The sequence below is a fragment of the Amblyomma americanum genome, chromosome 9 (genome assembly GCF_052857255.1).
Source record: "Amblyomma americanum isolate KBUSLIRL-KWMA chromosome 9, ASM5285725v1, whole genome shotgun sequence".
NCBI classification, from domain to species: domain Eukaryota; kingdom Metazoa; phylum Arthropoda; class Arachnida; order Ixodida; family Ixodidae; genus Amblyomma; species Amblyomma americanum.
This window is the reverse complement of record NC_135505.1, coordinates 80747097-80760661: the sequence shown is the minus strand read 5'-3', so window position 1 is coordinate 80760661 and position 13565 is coordinate 80747097. Positions and strand designations below refer to the sequence as shown.

The 13565-nt window shown below is 43.7% G+C and overlaps 1 protein-coding gene across 1 annotated transcript in view; it reads right to left on the bottom strand.

The window, feature by feature from the left end:
• Window positions 1-12415, bottom strand: part of LOC144103455 (acetylcholinesterase-1-like) — a 164668-nt gene extending 152253 nt beyond the window's left edge. The window contains exons 1-3 of the mRNA XM_077636168.1: window positions 12291-12415; window positions 10142-10200; window positions 9816-9986 (exon numbers count right to left, since the gene is read on the bottom strand). Of these exons, the coding sequence (XP_077492294.1) occupies window positions 9816-9986; window positions 10142-10200; window positions 12291-12415 (355 nt within the window). The remainder of the gene's footprint in view (window positions 1-9815; window positions 9987-10141; window positions 10201-12290) is intronic.
• Between the last annotated feature and the right edge of the window lie 1150 nt (window positions 12416-13565).

Genomic DNA, 13565 nt, shown 5'->3' with positions numbered 1-13565 from the left:
TAAAAAATAGAAAAATTTATAACACGCGCTTATCTGAAACAGGGCATGTACATACCCTACGTAAAAGCTATGGCCTTGGATCGCTCAATACACATTACGATTGTTACTAAACAGGTTAGAGCAGAAAGGCGCATGTATGAAGAATTTTCATTTGAAGCTGAATTCAACACATGGTCCATTCTGTAAACACTCCCTATGCCAGTTTTTTTTAAACCCCTGTTTTATTTCTTGTCTATTGCAGCTTGCTAACTTGTTCATGTTGTATATTTTGTTTAATGTTAAGGATTGGTTCGGGGGGGTTTAACGTCCCAAAGAGACAGGCTATGAGGGACGCCGCAGTGAAGGGCTCAAGAAATTTCGCCCACCTGGAGTTCATTAACGTGCACTGACATCTCACAGCACACGGGCCTCTAGAGTTTCGCCTCCATCGAAATTCGAACGCCGCGGTCGGGACCGAACCCGCGTCTTTCGGGTCAGCAGCCGAGCGCCATAACCACGGAGCCACCACGCTGGCTTGCGAATTGTTAAGTTCAAACCAATATTACAAAAACGCATCTAGCTTTTTTTTTGCGTGTAACAGTACTCTTTTGCGTGGCGTGTTTTCGCGATGTTTCGAATTTTTTTCTGTTTGCTGCAAGAGCTTTTATTATTTATTTGTTTTCTTGTATTGTATATACACATTCCATTGTAACTGATGCCCGCAGATGACAGCCAATTTTATGAACTAGGCCGTCGTTAAGCTGCTAGCTACTGGCGCAACTTTTTGCCGTAGCCACCTTCCTTCTTGTAAATAGAGTAAATAAACATAAAATTTCGAACTTCAATCGCGAAGACATAATTTAGGCTGTTTTAAAAACGCTTGAGAGAGTCAGCTACGCGATTGCAGGCTGTAATTCTTGTTTTATCTTTTCTATTTTGTAGATGCGCTGCTGCCCTTTCTGCGTCATTTTGTTGTCAGTCCATATTTGAAATAATCCTAGTTTCAAGTGATCACCTTTCCTTTTCATCTTTTCTTTCGTCCTCGTCTTATCCTTTTATCCATGCTACGCTAAAGGTCTAAAAACGCTATGTAAAAACGCTGTCATAATCTCATGTATGCCAGTTCGCTGTAAAAGATATCGAGAAAAGTGCTTCTTAAAGCACAAACTTCAAAAAAAATGAGGGAGGAGGTCTGCCCTATCGCGATCTAAATATTACGAAACACGTGTTCTCGGAAAATGTGTATTGTAGTTTTGTCTCACCACCCAGTGGCGTGGTATTGTTACCATCCGATAGAGCATGCAAGCCTTCTCATATCTTGATACATTTGAGGCCAGTGGATTACGTGACTATATATGATGAAGTAAATTTTTTTTCGCGCACACTGACGCCGCGTAAGCTGTTGATCGCTGTAGTACAGGTACTCTGAGTAACCTTTCGACAAAATGACTTCTCTGGGCTGTTGTGGTCGCGTTTGGCGACGTTTGTATTGGCCCTCTAATATAGGAGGAAATGCCTTAGTGAGTTGAAGGAAAGGAGATAATTTTTTGGTGTAAGGTGGTTGCAGAGTGATGTACTACGTTGTTTTATAATGGTCTTTTCCAAGAATCAGGGCGCACTTTGGTGAATGGATTCAGACTGACCCGTATGCTTTAGACAGCAATTGTCGCGAATTTACTTTAAAAAAACAGCATTCATTAGCATATTATACTTGTACCAGCTTCTGATATTAGACTCATTATAGACTGTGGTACACTTAAATGTGATAAAAAAAACGCTGCAGTCTGGCAGTGGAATGTATTGCGTTTTATTATTAGAAGATGTACTGAGGGATGCAATTACCCAAAGCCATAAATGAGCGACGTACCACAAAGCAACATTTTCTTCGTCCCATAGAAGGGATTCCACTCAAGCAGCCTTGAACGGCACAGTGAAAGAAAACAATATTTACTCCAAGAATGTTCGCCATATTAGTCAAAGAGCTCACCTCAGAAAAATAAAGGTAAGGCCTCATTGAACATTGGCTGGAGGTCGGACATAAGCTTCTCTTTTCCTTTACACATCTTAGTCACTGTATCATCAAGCGGCCAAAAGGAATTGGCTAAGTAAACACATAACGACATCAAAATCTTTAGTAAGCTTTGTAGAGAAACATCACACGGCTCGTAATCGCCAAGTCTAAAAACCTCATCATTGGATGCTAAATATTTGGAGGCTTTTCAGTCACGACGAAAATATTGAAGTGTAGTTTAATAGTGAAATCAGTGCAATTCCTAACGTCCCTAAAGAATCAGATTTTTTTGCCCTTGCAAGGTTTTCATCAATTGCCTGTCTAGATAGCTTAAAGCATTTTACATACAATGAATTCCACCTTTTACCCAATCCAGAAACTTTTTTCAACGCGTACATCTCATCTTTCAGCCGACAGGGGCCAAATTCTCTTAAAAGCAAACTCTGAATATACTAAAAAGAAAATTCTGAAAAAATTGCATGGCAATATTTTATTCGAACCGGAAAAACCAAGCCTGTACAATATCACCAAAATTTTACGTTAGCACTGATCGAGTGGAAGCTGTTCCGATTGCTACTCTCAAAAAAAAAAATTGTGAGTGTAAGTTTGGAGCGTATTGAGAGAAGGCTAGTAAAAAGGAGCAGCGGGGAAGGCAGTTCAAGGTCAGCCATTCGCAGCAAGGACTCAAGCTGAGTGACGGCAATGCTGCTAGGTCGATCCCACATCTTTTAATGCGAAAGGACAACACGGTCACAATCAAGAATCTTGAGTGAAGCCTCTGAGTAACCTGGTTAAGATCGTGTTGGGTTAGTTCGGTGGAGCGTCCCGCATGCTACAGCAAATTGGAGGAAGTTCGGGTAAGATTAGAGGAGTGTCGCTCCAGCTGTAGTTAATGGGAGGGGAGCGTCGCATCAGCTGTGGCCGAGTAGAGGGTATGAAGATGAAGAGCGAGAAACGCGGTTGCGTGCACATGCAGATGTCAGAAAGAAGTGAAGAATGAACACTAATTTCCGCATGTCTACTCAGTACTCTGTACTCTATCTACTCTGCCATGCTGGCGAATCAGGGGGAAGGCAATCGGGTAGTAGTACGACGTAATGCGCTGGACAGGAATAATCTTATGGCCCGGTGGCCGAGATATAAATATGGCGTGAATGGTTGAGGAATGTCGACAGGAGGAGTCCTGCACTACAGTAAGTGATAGTGGGCATAATACTTCGCAATAAGCTTCTTGAACAAACCCGGTCAAATCGGTAATATTCACACACAAATAAGAGACCTGGACATGAATTTCGGTGCACTCTGGTACCACTGAGATACTTCCTGTATCATGCAACCGTACGATCTGGCGGCCACCTTTTATGTGCTGGTAAGCTTGAGAAACAATTCTACATTGATGTGTGGCGGCGGTAGGTTACGATTCAGTGAACGGGAAGGGGAGGACGAAGGCTTTATAGAAGAAAGAGCAGGGAGAAACGTGTAGGCAATTGCGTAGTAGAGACTTGAAAACTGTAGTCAATTGCGTAGTAGAGACTTCAGAGAGAGTCCCGGTTCTTGTGGCTGGAAGCGACTGACAAGGCGGGCATATCGCCCGGGGCGCGGCTAAATCTCAGGAAGTTTGTGTGCTGGTGGTAGGCGGTGAAAATGAGATTAATTATGAGGCACTAGGTGAGCAGGCCTTTGGATTATTACAACGGCTCCCAGAGTGAGGGTACCGACCCTAATGTATGCATGTGCACGAGTAACGCTGAACTCGTAAAGCTCAATTATCAGCAATCGACCTCACATCATACCGCTCAACTGAGCTTACAAGCTGCGCCGGCGAAGTCTTGGAACAAGTGTTGCATACACGCAAGCAGTGCTGCCTGTAACTTTCCTGAATACAACCAAAAATTTATATCGAGTTCACAGAGCCTATAGGGCTGCCTTGCCCCTCTGAGGGGAGGCGGCAACACTGCGTCATAGATCTTGTGAGGTCCAAAAAAAACAATGTAGTCCTCAACACACAAATTTTATAACAGGAGGTTTGAGAGAATTCTTTGTCTAACTCAAACCTGGAGGACCACCGACGCCTGGTGGACCGGGCAAGAGCTGCTGAAGTCTCCATAGAGGCCCTCGACTAGGAGCTCCACCCAATCACTACCGAAGCCTTCGCTCAACGCAATAAATGTTTTTCATTAATCTGACAGGGCGTATAACCTATCAAGTATGTCAGCGACTTGTTAACTTCTGTTCAAAACAAAGAAGTTATGAAGCATTGCTCATGGGGTTCTTTTCTGGACGTCATAGACGGATGCTGCAACCTAACACGGCAAGCCATTTTGAGCTCCTGTGAAGGTGATGAAATAGGTGGTCGCATGTACCGCTGGACGCACCATTATTTATCTTAAAGGTCGCTTTCCTTCCACGCTGACAATGAGCCAACACCTCATTGCAATTCGCGCGATGTCTCACAGGGTGGAATGCTTATCTAAGCTACCTTCTACCTTGTCATCGTCGGCGTCGTCGGCTTAGTGACACATCATCGCAGCTCTCCAGTTAAACTGACGATATATGGATTTGGACATCAAGTGCGATGCGTGGTGCGAGATTTCAAAAGGCGGCTTCAATGCTAACATAAACGTTTGTCTGAAGGGCCTATAAATTTCAGCCAAGAAAAGCTCTGCAGCGCACGAAAAACAAGGTCATCTTCCTCCATACCTATCAATGGTAAATTGATCCTATACAGAATCAGCCATCGCTTTCGCGAAGTTACCGTTGCTAGAAATCTCACGTGGAGTTCCCATTTCTTGTACATTAAGAGCAGACCTACTGCGATTTTCCACGTTGCATCCTTCTTCGGATGAATGTCATAGGAAGGGTCAGCGGCATTCATGTTACAAATGTACAATTTGTTTTCTGTACCGTCCTGCAGTAGAGCCTTGGAATGCACGGAAACATTCGAAATACAAATAATCAGGCTTTTCACAGCGTGTGTAAATGAAAGCTCTCAGCAGGTAGCAGCTTGGCCTGGCGAAAACTACTACAGCGGAAACTGTACCATCTCCCAGGAACATCCCATTATTCCGTTCGTGGCTGTTCCCACCGTGACAACATATATTGGACAACTCACTCGGGTCACCTGTCCCCAACTCGCAACTGTTAGTGTGGTTGGGCTCCACAGTACTTTCGCCAAAATCATTAATGGTCATCCCCACTTTTCAAACCTTGCAGTTAACCCCAACCTGGAGACAGCCTTCTACTTACTGAGTCTGCATCGCCTCTCAGGGTACCTTTTCATATCCAGCACTAGAAATGAAGGCGAGGTGTCATCAAAGACTCTAAAGCAGGCCTTGTTAGAGCTTTTCATTATATCTGCAGTCAATCAGAGCTCAGTTCACTCAACCATTTCTGCAGCGTGCTTTACCATCCCTACAAAGTGCTTCTTGATCGCGGTGAAAGCAACGACCACACTTCAACGGGTGCGGAACTGGCTGCCCTTCTGGCTGTCATTTAGTTCATCAGCCAGGAAACCCTATACGATTGGTTCATGATTGTTTTTATTCCAAAGTAGCCTTCCAGGAAACGCAAGCTTCACTACGCCGCGGATTGCATAACAATTCGTCTCTAAAATCCGCAAGTTTTTTCACTATGTAGTAATCAGAGGTGGTCGAATGTTTTCCAGTGGCTGCCAAGGCATTCGCGGCGTCTTCTTGGTGGCGTACAAGATATCATCGGGGCCGGACGTCCAGTCGGAGTCGAATAGCGAGCGGACTCTCTTGTGAACTGACGCATGAGTCAGGAAAAGGCCATCGTTGCTGCGTCGATTCCCGGCCTTGCTAGGGCAATGGCGCCGACAGGTAAAAGGATCCATTATCCTTTGCGGGAAGACCCAGGCCTAGCCGCACCTCTTCAGCAAGTCAGTTCAATTCAATTCTTTATTTACTAGAATACTGGACGGTTTCCAGGGCTAAAAGTTGCTGCCTACAACTTTACTTGGCTTTAGAGCCGTTTACAAAGCGGCAGCCGACATTGATGACTGAGTTACAACTGAGAAAAGTGTACTCTTAGCTTGTTAGAGGATTTGAAGGCTACCTGTTTGTGCTTGTTTAATAAGACCGGCAGATTGTGTTTTAAAGATTGCAATTTGTACTGAGTTCGAAAGTATGGAACTAACCAGGATTCAGAAATTCGATGAAAGAAGGAGCAGCTTTAGGTTGCAGGAATGCCATCGAACGAAGGAAACTCTGGCTGTCATGCTGAGAAAAATAGAAAACATGTAACAAGATTATTTATTTATTTATGCATACTGCTAATCCCATTTGGGATCGTTGCAGGAGGGCAAAATAGGGTTAGTAATAACCGTTCAAAAATGCATCATTTTGTTGAAGATCGTAAAATATACAATAGTAAGGGTAAAGCAAAAGCACTGGAATTAACTATGGAAATACAACCAAAAATACAACAACGCAGAATAACAATACAACGAACTGTACCATAACCATATCGAAACAAGGCAAATTAATGTCACAATAGGCGTCATGACAGAAGTTACATCCCAATAGTTTCGAAAACAATACTGGTAGTCTGTGTATACCTGAACAAAGTTAACATTAAAAAGGCACACAGAAAACACACACACACACAAATTTTTGCTAATTAAGTACCGAGCTCTCGATAGCAGCGCTGAACTTTCCTAACGATGAGCTGCTAGTTATTGAAGGGTTTAGACTGTTCCATTCACTAGTGACAAACGTAAAAAATGATTATTTGAAGCAGTCAGTATGAAAAGGGTACTCGTTATGTGTATTAAAATGTTTGTGACACGTCGATCTTGCTTTAGAAAATGAAATATTTTTTTCATTTCATTTATTGAAGCCTTAAGGGCCCGTGGGCATTACATTTAGTAACATCAAGTTTCAATTGCTGGTATTTATAGTGATGGTCATAACCACTAATATTGTTTTTGCAAAGAGATGTATTGTCGTAGACTGACGAGCAATATTAGCTTTGTAGCAAATGTACCTTTTTACAGAACTATTATCTTTTGAGTATTTGCTCTTGTGGTGTTTGCCCACACCAAACTGCAGTAGCTCATGTGCGGGGCAAATAATGCGTTATATAACTGAAGTTTGGTTGTTTGCGGCATAAATGTACGACGTCGAGACATAGCTCTAGTCACTGAGAGTTTTTTTTTTTTTTGCAACATAGTTGACATTAGTGTCCCAAAGCAAATAGCAAGAAAAATAGACACCGAGAATTTTGTGAGTTTCGACAAGTTCACTATTTTTATCTTGAATCATTAGAGAATTTTCTAGAATTAATTTCTTATTTCTGGCTCGAAATAAAATAGCTTTCATTTCCTGGGTGCTAATTTTTATGTGATTTAATTGGAATCAGACGAACAATTTTTCAAGTACACAATTACAATGTAACGCAAGGCCGTTGGGATCATTACCAGAAGTAAGCACTGTACTGTCATCAGCATATCAAATGAACTGAACACTGTTGTCAATATGAACTATGTCATTCATGTAAAAGTTAAACAGAAGCGAGCCTAATACACTCCCCTGTGGTACACCACAAAATATTGGAATTAAGGACGACTGTTGGCTGTTAATACAGGCACACTGTCTTCTATTACTGAGATACCAGTTAAGGAAGGCATGAGATTTTCCGCGGATGCCATATGAAATGAGATTTCAAAGAAATATGTTATGGTCTAGACAGTCAAAAGCTTTGCTGAAATCAACGAAAATACCGAGCGTATATGTTCCCTTTTCAATTCTCTGTAATATTTTTTTCTTTTATTGCAAGCAGCGACGTTTCCGTAGATTTACCTTTTGTGAATCCAAACTGACAATCGGTCCGAGCCCTAATTTTATCTATGAAATTTATTTGGCGTAAGTAAATGATCTTTTCTAGTCTTTTCGAGAAAACAGGTAATATAGAAATTGGTCGATAGCTAGTTGTTTCATTTCTGTTTCCCCCTTTAAAGATTAAATCGAGTCTTGCTCGCTTCATGCCCTCAGGAAAGGTAGCCGATTTTATTGCTAGGTTAAATATACATCACAGTACTGGGCTCAAAAATTCAATCACGTACTTTATTGCCTTTATTTGTATGTTGTCGCAATCAAGGGCTTTGCTGGTTTTTAAGTATAGAAATGAATTGTGTACTTCATTTTGGTCCGTCGGACGAAGAAAGGGGGTTTCAGGGGTACTGTTGCTCATTTCGGGCAAGAATTTTAAGCTGTAGTTGCTATGATTTGAGACATTGGTAAAGTGGTGGTGAAAATGATCAGCAAGAGCTTTACGATTTAGTTCAGCGCCGTTAACTGTTAAATTTCTGGGGACGAACCACCTTTACCTCTGCTAAGTACATTATTTATTGTTTTCCAAATAATATCTGGCTATAATATCTGCCTATGTCAGAAAAAAGATGCTCGTAATAAGCTTTCTTTGCCCGTCTAAGCGTAGTATTTAGATTTTTTCTAAAGGTCAAAAATTCTTTAAGGTTTTTTCCCTCCGTGCGCGAAGAAACTATAAGTACAGACGGTTTTTCTCTTTGATTTGTTATAGGTGGCCGCGTGTTACCAAAGTTTTCTTCGTATTTTAGAACGTTTTAGTGTTCTGGATAGGAAATGTGCTGTATACTCTCTCGTAAATATTTCTATGAATTTGGAGTATGCTTCATCAGCTTTAGTTTCCTTAAACACAGGGCTTCAGTCACGCATACTGATACTCTTTCTAAAAGACTCGAGCGAGTTGTTCGAGATATGCTGAAAACTGAATGATTGTTCGAGTTTTTGGCTTAAGTTTGTGTTCTTGACATAGGTCATAAAAGCCGGACAGTGGTCACTGATGTCACTTGTAACAGTGCCAGCACTGGTAACAATGCATGTGTTTGTGGTAATTAGAAGCTCAAGGCGAGAGCAGCTTGAAACTGTAATACGGGTTGGCGAGGTGATCAGGTTTGTGAAGCCAGAAGCTTGAATTATATTTCTAAGTTCATGCGCATGATTATTATCTCAAAAACGTTAATATTTAGGTGACCTGCACCATTAAACAAAACTTGATTAGGCTGGCATATTCCATTAAGTCATCAACTTTATTCAATTCAGAGTCAATTCGGAGGTTCTCCCGCAATGGCTCGCTGCTAAGCCAACCGGACGGCGTCGTGGGAAAACAAAGGCTCCATTTTCTTTGTATTGAGAGAGGAGATGGCAGTGAAAGTAAGCCGGCTTTTTCGGGTACCTGCCCACAAAACAGGACAATCTCCTCGGAGGAGGCGGCCTTCCTAAAAATAGAATTCCAAGATAATCCTGATCAAAGTCCGGTTTCGGAGATGTCTCCTTGACCTGGTAGAGAAACACGAAAGTGCTGCGTCGCTTTGGTATCATGCTTGTAGCCACCAAAAGCGAGAGTGCCGAGGTCACGTCTATAGATGTGGGCGGTTCCGCAGGATTGCACAAATAACCCACCGATTTTACCGTCCATAATAAACCTCATTTCTCCAGATAATTGCCTCAACATACCGCACTATGTATAAGCAGCTGAACTGGTGTGCGGAACATGCTGACTTCCCTTCTTTTCTCACGTGCGAAACCTGACTGCTGTAAATCTGTAAACTAAGCTGTACAATCTTCTTCAGCATCTTCTGGCTCTCGCCACTCCATCTCCGGTCACCTCGTTCCTGTTCTCTACCCGTGCATGCCACATCGACCATAACACTGCCCAAAGCAAACATCCAGCACTGCTCAGTTTTGTATAGGCAGTGCAGAGCATGATTAGTGCGAAGTATAGGGTATACATCATTTTGCGTGACATTAAGGCGGCTCTAACCCACCCAGATCCGAATGAAGGCCAGTGGGCTTTTGGAGGTATGAGTCAAGCCACTCTGCAGCATTTTGTGAATCTTTCAAAAACTTTTTCCACAGCGGCGGACACAAGGTGTCGACACCGCTGCTCTGCTGCATGAGCACCAGTGTCACATTGTTTGGAGACACTGTGCGCGCGGCTGAAAGCGGACCGGTGAGAATACAAGGTGAAGCGAAACAGATGAAGCACACCGTGAAGTCGAGCGTATGGAGAGAAGCAAAACGTGTGTAGACTTTGGGGCGATCGCAGGACCAGGTGGGCTGAGAGCATCCGTGGTGGGGGGGAGTGGCAAACCGTCTATGCCGTCGCAGTTGAGAATAAAATCAGTGAGCTGGACGATGCGAAGGCATTCTCTGCGACACAAAGCAGGAAAAAAATTTAGAATTGATTGTTGGGGAAAAGAAATGGCGCAGTATATGTCTCACATATCGGCGAACACATGAACCGCGCCATTAAGCGAAGGAATAAAGGAGGGAATTGGAGAAGAAAGGAAGAAAGAGGCGCCGCAGTAGAGGGCTCTAGCATACTTTCGACCTCCTGGGGTTCTTAAACGTGCACTGACATCGCACAGCACACGGGCGCATTTGCGTTTCGCCTCCATCGAAACGCAGCCGCCGCGGTCGGGTTCGGACCCGGGTACTCCGGATCAGTAGCCGAGCGCCCAGACCACTAAGCCACCACGACAGGTTAAAGCAGGACCGCTTGATAGTGGATTGAAGACTAATAAATCGGTGTCGCCAGCGGATGTAAGAAAGACGCCAAAAAGTAAAAAAAAAGAACCGTGGGGTGCAGTACAGTATGATTCGCTGCGAAGAAGGCATTTGAATTGCACATCAAATTGAGAACATGGCCACAATGACTGGAGAGCTTGGAAGAAGATATGCAGATATTATCATTACCTCTTCGACTTCATTACATCGGGCAACCTTTTTAATTGCTATTTTTGTCCTTTTCTTTAAACCATCAGCACAAACCCCTTTTTGTGCCCCGGTGCAAGAAATATCGCTCTAAAAAAGGGTGCTGTCAGCGATTAGAGCTTTAACGAAGGAATCTGAATGGTAACCGTTCATTGGAAATAAGGCAGCGCAGAGAACGCAATTTTAGCAATAGCTCAAGTTATCATGCCATAGAACAGTAGGAACTGCCAGACCAAGATAATCCCTTGAGAGCATTATGGCAGAAGGTGAACACCATCGCATAGCGGATGCCTTCTTGCCGACTCGATGAATACGTACTGCTAACGCCTTGATGTGGTGCGCACTTGGTGGTCGCAACAAAAGTATAGTTCGTGACATTTTTATTTTCATTAAAAAGTTACAAAGTTATGGATCCATGAGAGGACTGGCAGCATCATGTGTCCACTGACATCATCGTAAAAGCTTCCTTTGGAAATTTTTTTTTATGTTAGAAGAATATGAATGAGGCCCTCTACATCTCGCAAGGGCGCAGTTCCTCCAGAACATGACTGGGACGACTTCGCACTGCTGATTTGGACAGGGAAACAATGAAGGCTAACAGGGGCTGGAGAAGGTAGATTGTTGAGGCGAAAATCGCGACTTAGTGGCGGATCCCCAGTCGCCTAGTACGGACTGGAGAGGCCTTGAGCCGTATGCAGGGTATCGGAGGCGTTTAATGAGACGATGATCATACCTCGCGAGATGCTGAGGCAACTCACATAAGTAGCAGAATGGGCGATTTGAATCGTTCGCCAGGGACTGCCGTAATGTGGAGGAGGTTCTGTGAAAGGCGCCGGTTCTAGCGCAGGTGCCTGAGGTTCCGTGTACCTCGGCGGCCAGGGTGAAGCGACGGAATTGGCGAGTATCAGCATAGAATTGACAAGAGTAAGCTAATGGAAGGTTCAAAAGCCTCGGCAAACTTGATAAACAAGATATCGTCAAGGTACAACCCTGTTTTGGCATGCGTAACTTCTTTGCGAACTTCTTTGATACGCAAGTTCTTTGCGAACAAATTCTTTGCTTTGCAGTCTTCAGGTAGCCGGCAGGCCACCAAACGCCTCAACTTATGTATGTTGTTGGCGTGTTAAGACCGTCTACTTGCGCTGCTCTATGTAGATTTCGCCGAAAATGAATATCCGTTGGCCACGCGCTAGCAACTTCATAAATGCATCATCACTGACAGCTTTCAAAATATTTTTTAATCCTCTTTTCACATCAGCGCGTCTCTCCCGTTTTTGTGAAAGTCTAACGGAATCTCTGTATACCTGGTGAACTTCTCGCCGGCGTGCTGCGACTGTGCGCACAAGCATTGTTCGGCACACTGCTTTTTTACTGCAGTAAGGCCGAAAAATGCTTCCACGCTCATCTTAAAAGCGGTCCATGCTTAGATCCGCATCGTGGTTACGTTACGACAGGTTACTCATGCCGATCACGTAAGAGATAAGGTTAGCTTCGGATCGTCATCCCAACTTATCATAGCCACTCACACGCTCGCAGGACGGGGGTAGTACTGCACGTTCTTCTGAGCGGTCATGCTGAAGATTGCCGAGTCCCGCTGGCGAAGGCAGCTCGCAAAGGTGACCGTCGGGTCCACCTGCGCATCTTGGTGCATAGTGTCCTCTCGCATATGCTGCTCTATGTTCGCCCGCGGAGTTTCAGGGCTGGATGTTGATGCCGCCCTGCACATGCGCCCAACGTGAGACGACGGTTTGCTACGAGAAGACGGAAGCAACGGTAAATGCAGACCAAGCTCATCTATTCCGAGTAGGGTCTCGCGCTGAGCGATGACAATGCACCTCGGCTGCATAGCCATCTTCCCGTTTACAACTACAACATCCGCATTTTGTAACACCAGTGGTCACATGTCAAACATTCTCAGACAAAAATTTTGAAAAATGGACAATTGCAAGACATGTTTACTGAAATACCGAAGATAATTGTTCATTCTTCTGATGTGCAAAATCTTTAAGTGCTTCCCATCGACCCAGTCAATTGTTATTACTGTCAAAGTAAACCCAACGGGGACTCTCTTTACGATAGCTAAAACGTCGAGAACCAATAAGTACAAGTCTTATCTCAAGTGATCTCGGGGTATATTTATTGTTGTAGTGAAACCTTTCATTATATGAAAAAATATTGATCATAATCGGCTTCCCGATGAAAAATGATTTGGACCAGAATTGTTGGGCAAACTTCTCGCTTCAGGGGTCGAATTGTGAGACAAGAGCTGCACTAACACGTCAAGTTGGCAGGCTTTTTTTCTAGAAACTAGTCCACATAACGCACTGTATAGATCGTGCCTCTTTAAATCTGGACTTAGTATGGGCCAATAGGGGCATCACTAATTGACAGAAAACTCAACGCGAAGGAACGTAGGCATGAGGGAACACAATAGACTGGACAGGAAAGCGCCCATTCCGTCTCGTGTGTTCCCTCATGTCCACGTCCCTTCGCGAAGCTTTTTCTGTCAAATAACGTAGCTCTTTAGAGCGAAAGAGTTTTTATAAGATTTTGTTGTTTGCACTTTTAGTCGGCCCGCGCTAACTTGAAAGGTCTTGTTTCTTCTGCATTGTAAATACGTGTTTCTGTGCTCTATACTTTGAAGAAGCAGTGTTGTTCTTTTTATTCGGCAGGTTTCAGGGCCTCCGGTCAAATTTGTCCACCCTGAAAGATCGCAAAATAATCTTAATCTCTAACACAATCCGCAGCCCTTTCGGCTCCCCTCAGGTTCTTATACCAATGGGGTCATTTTTTCGCCATTC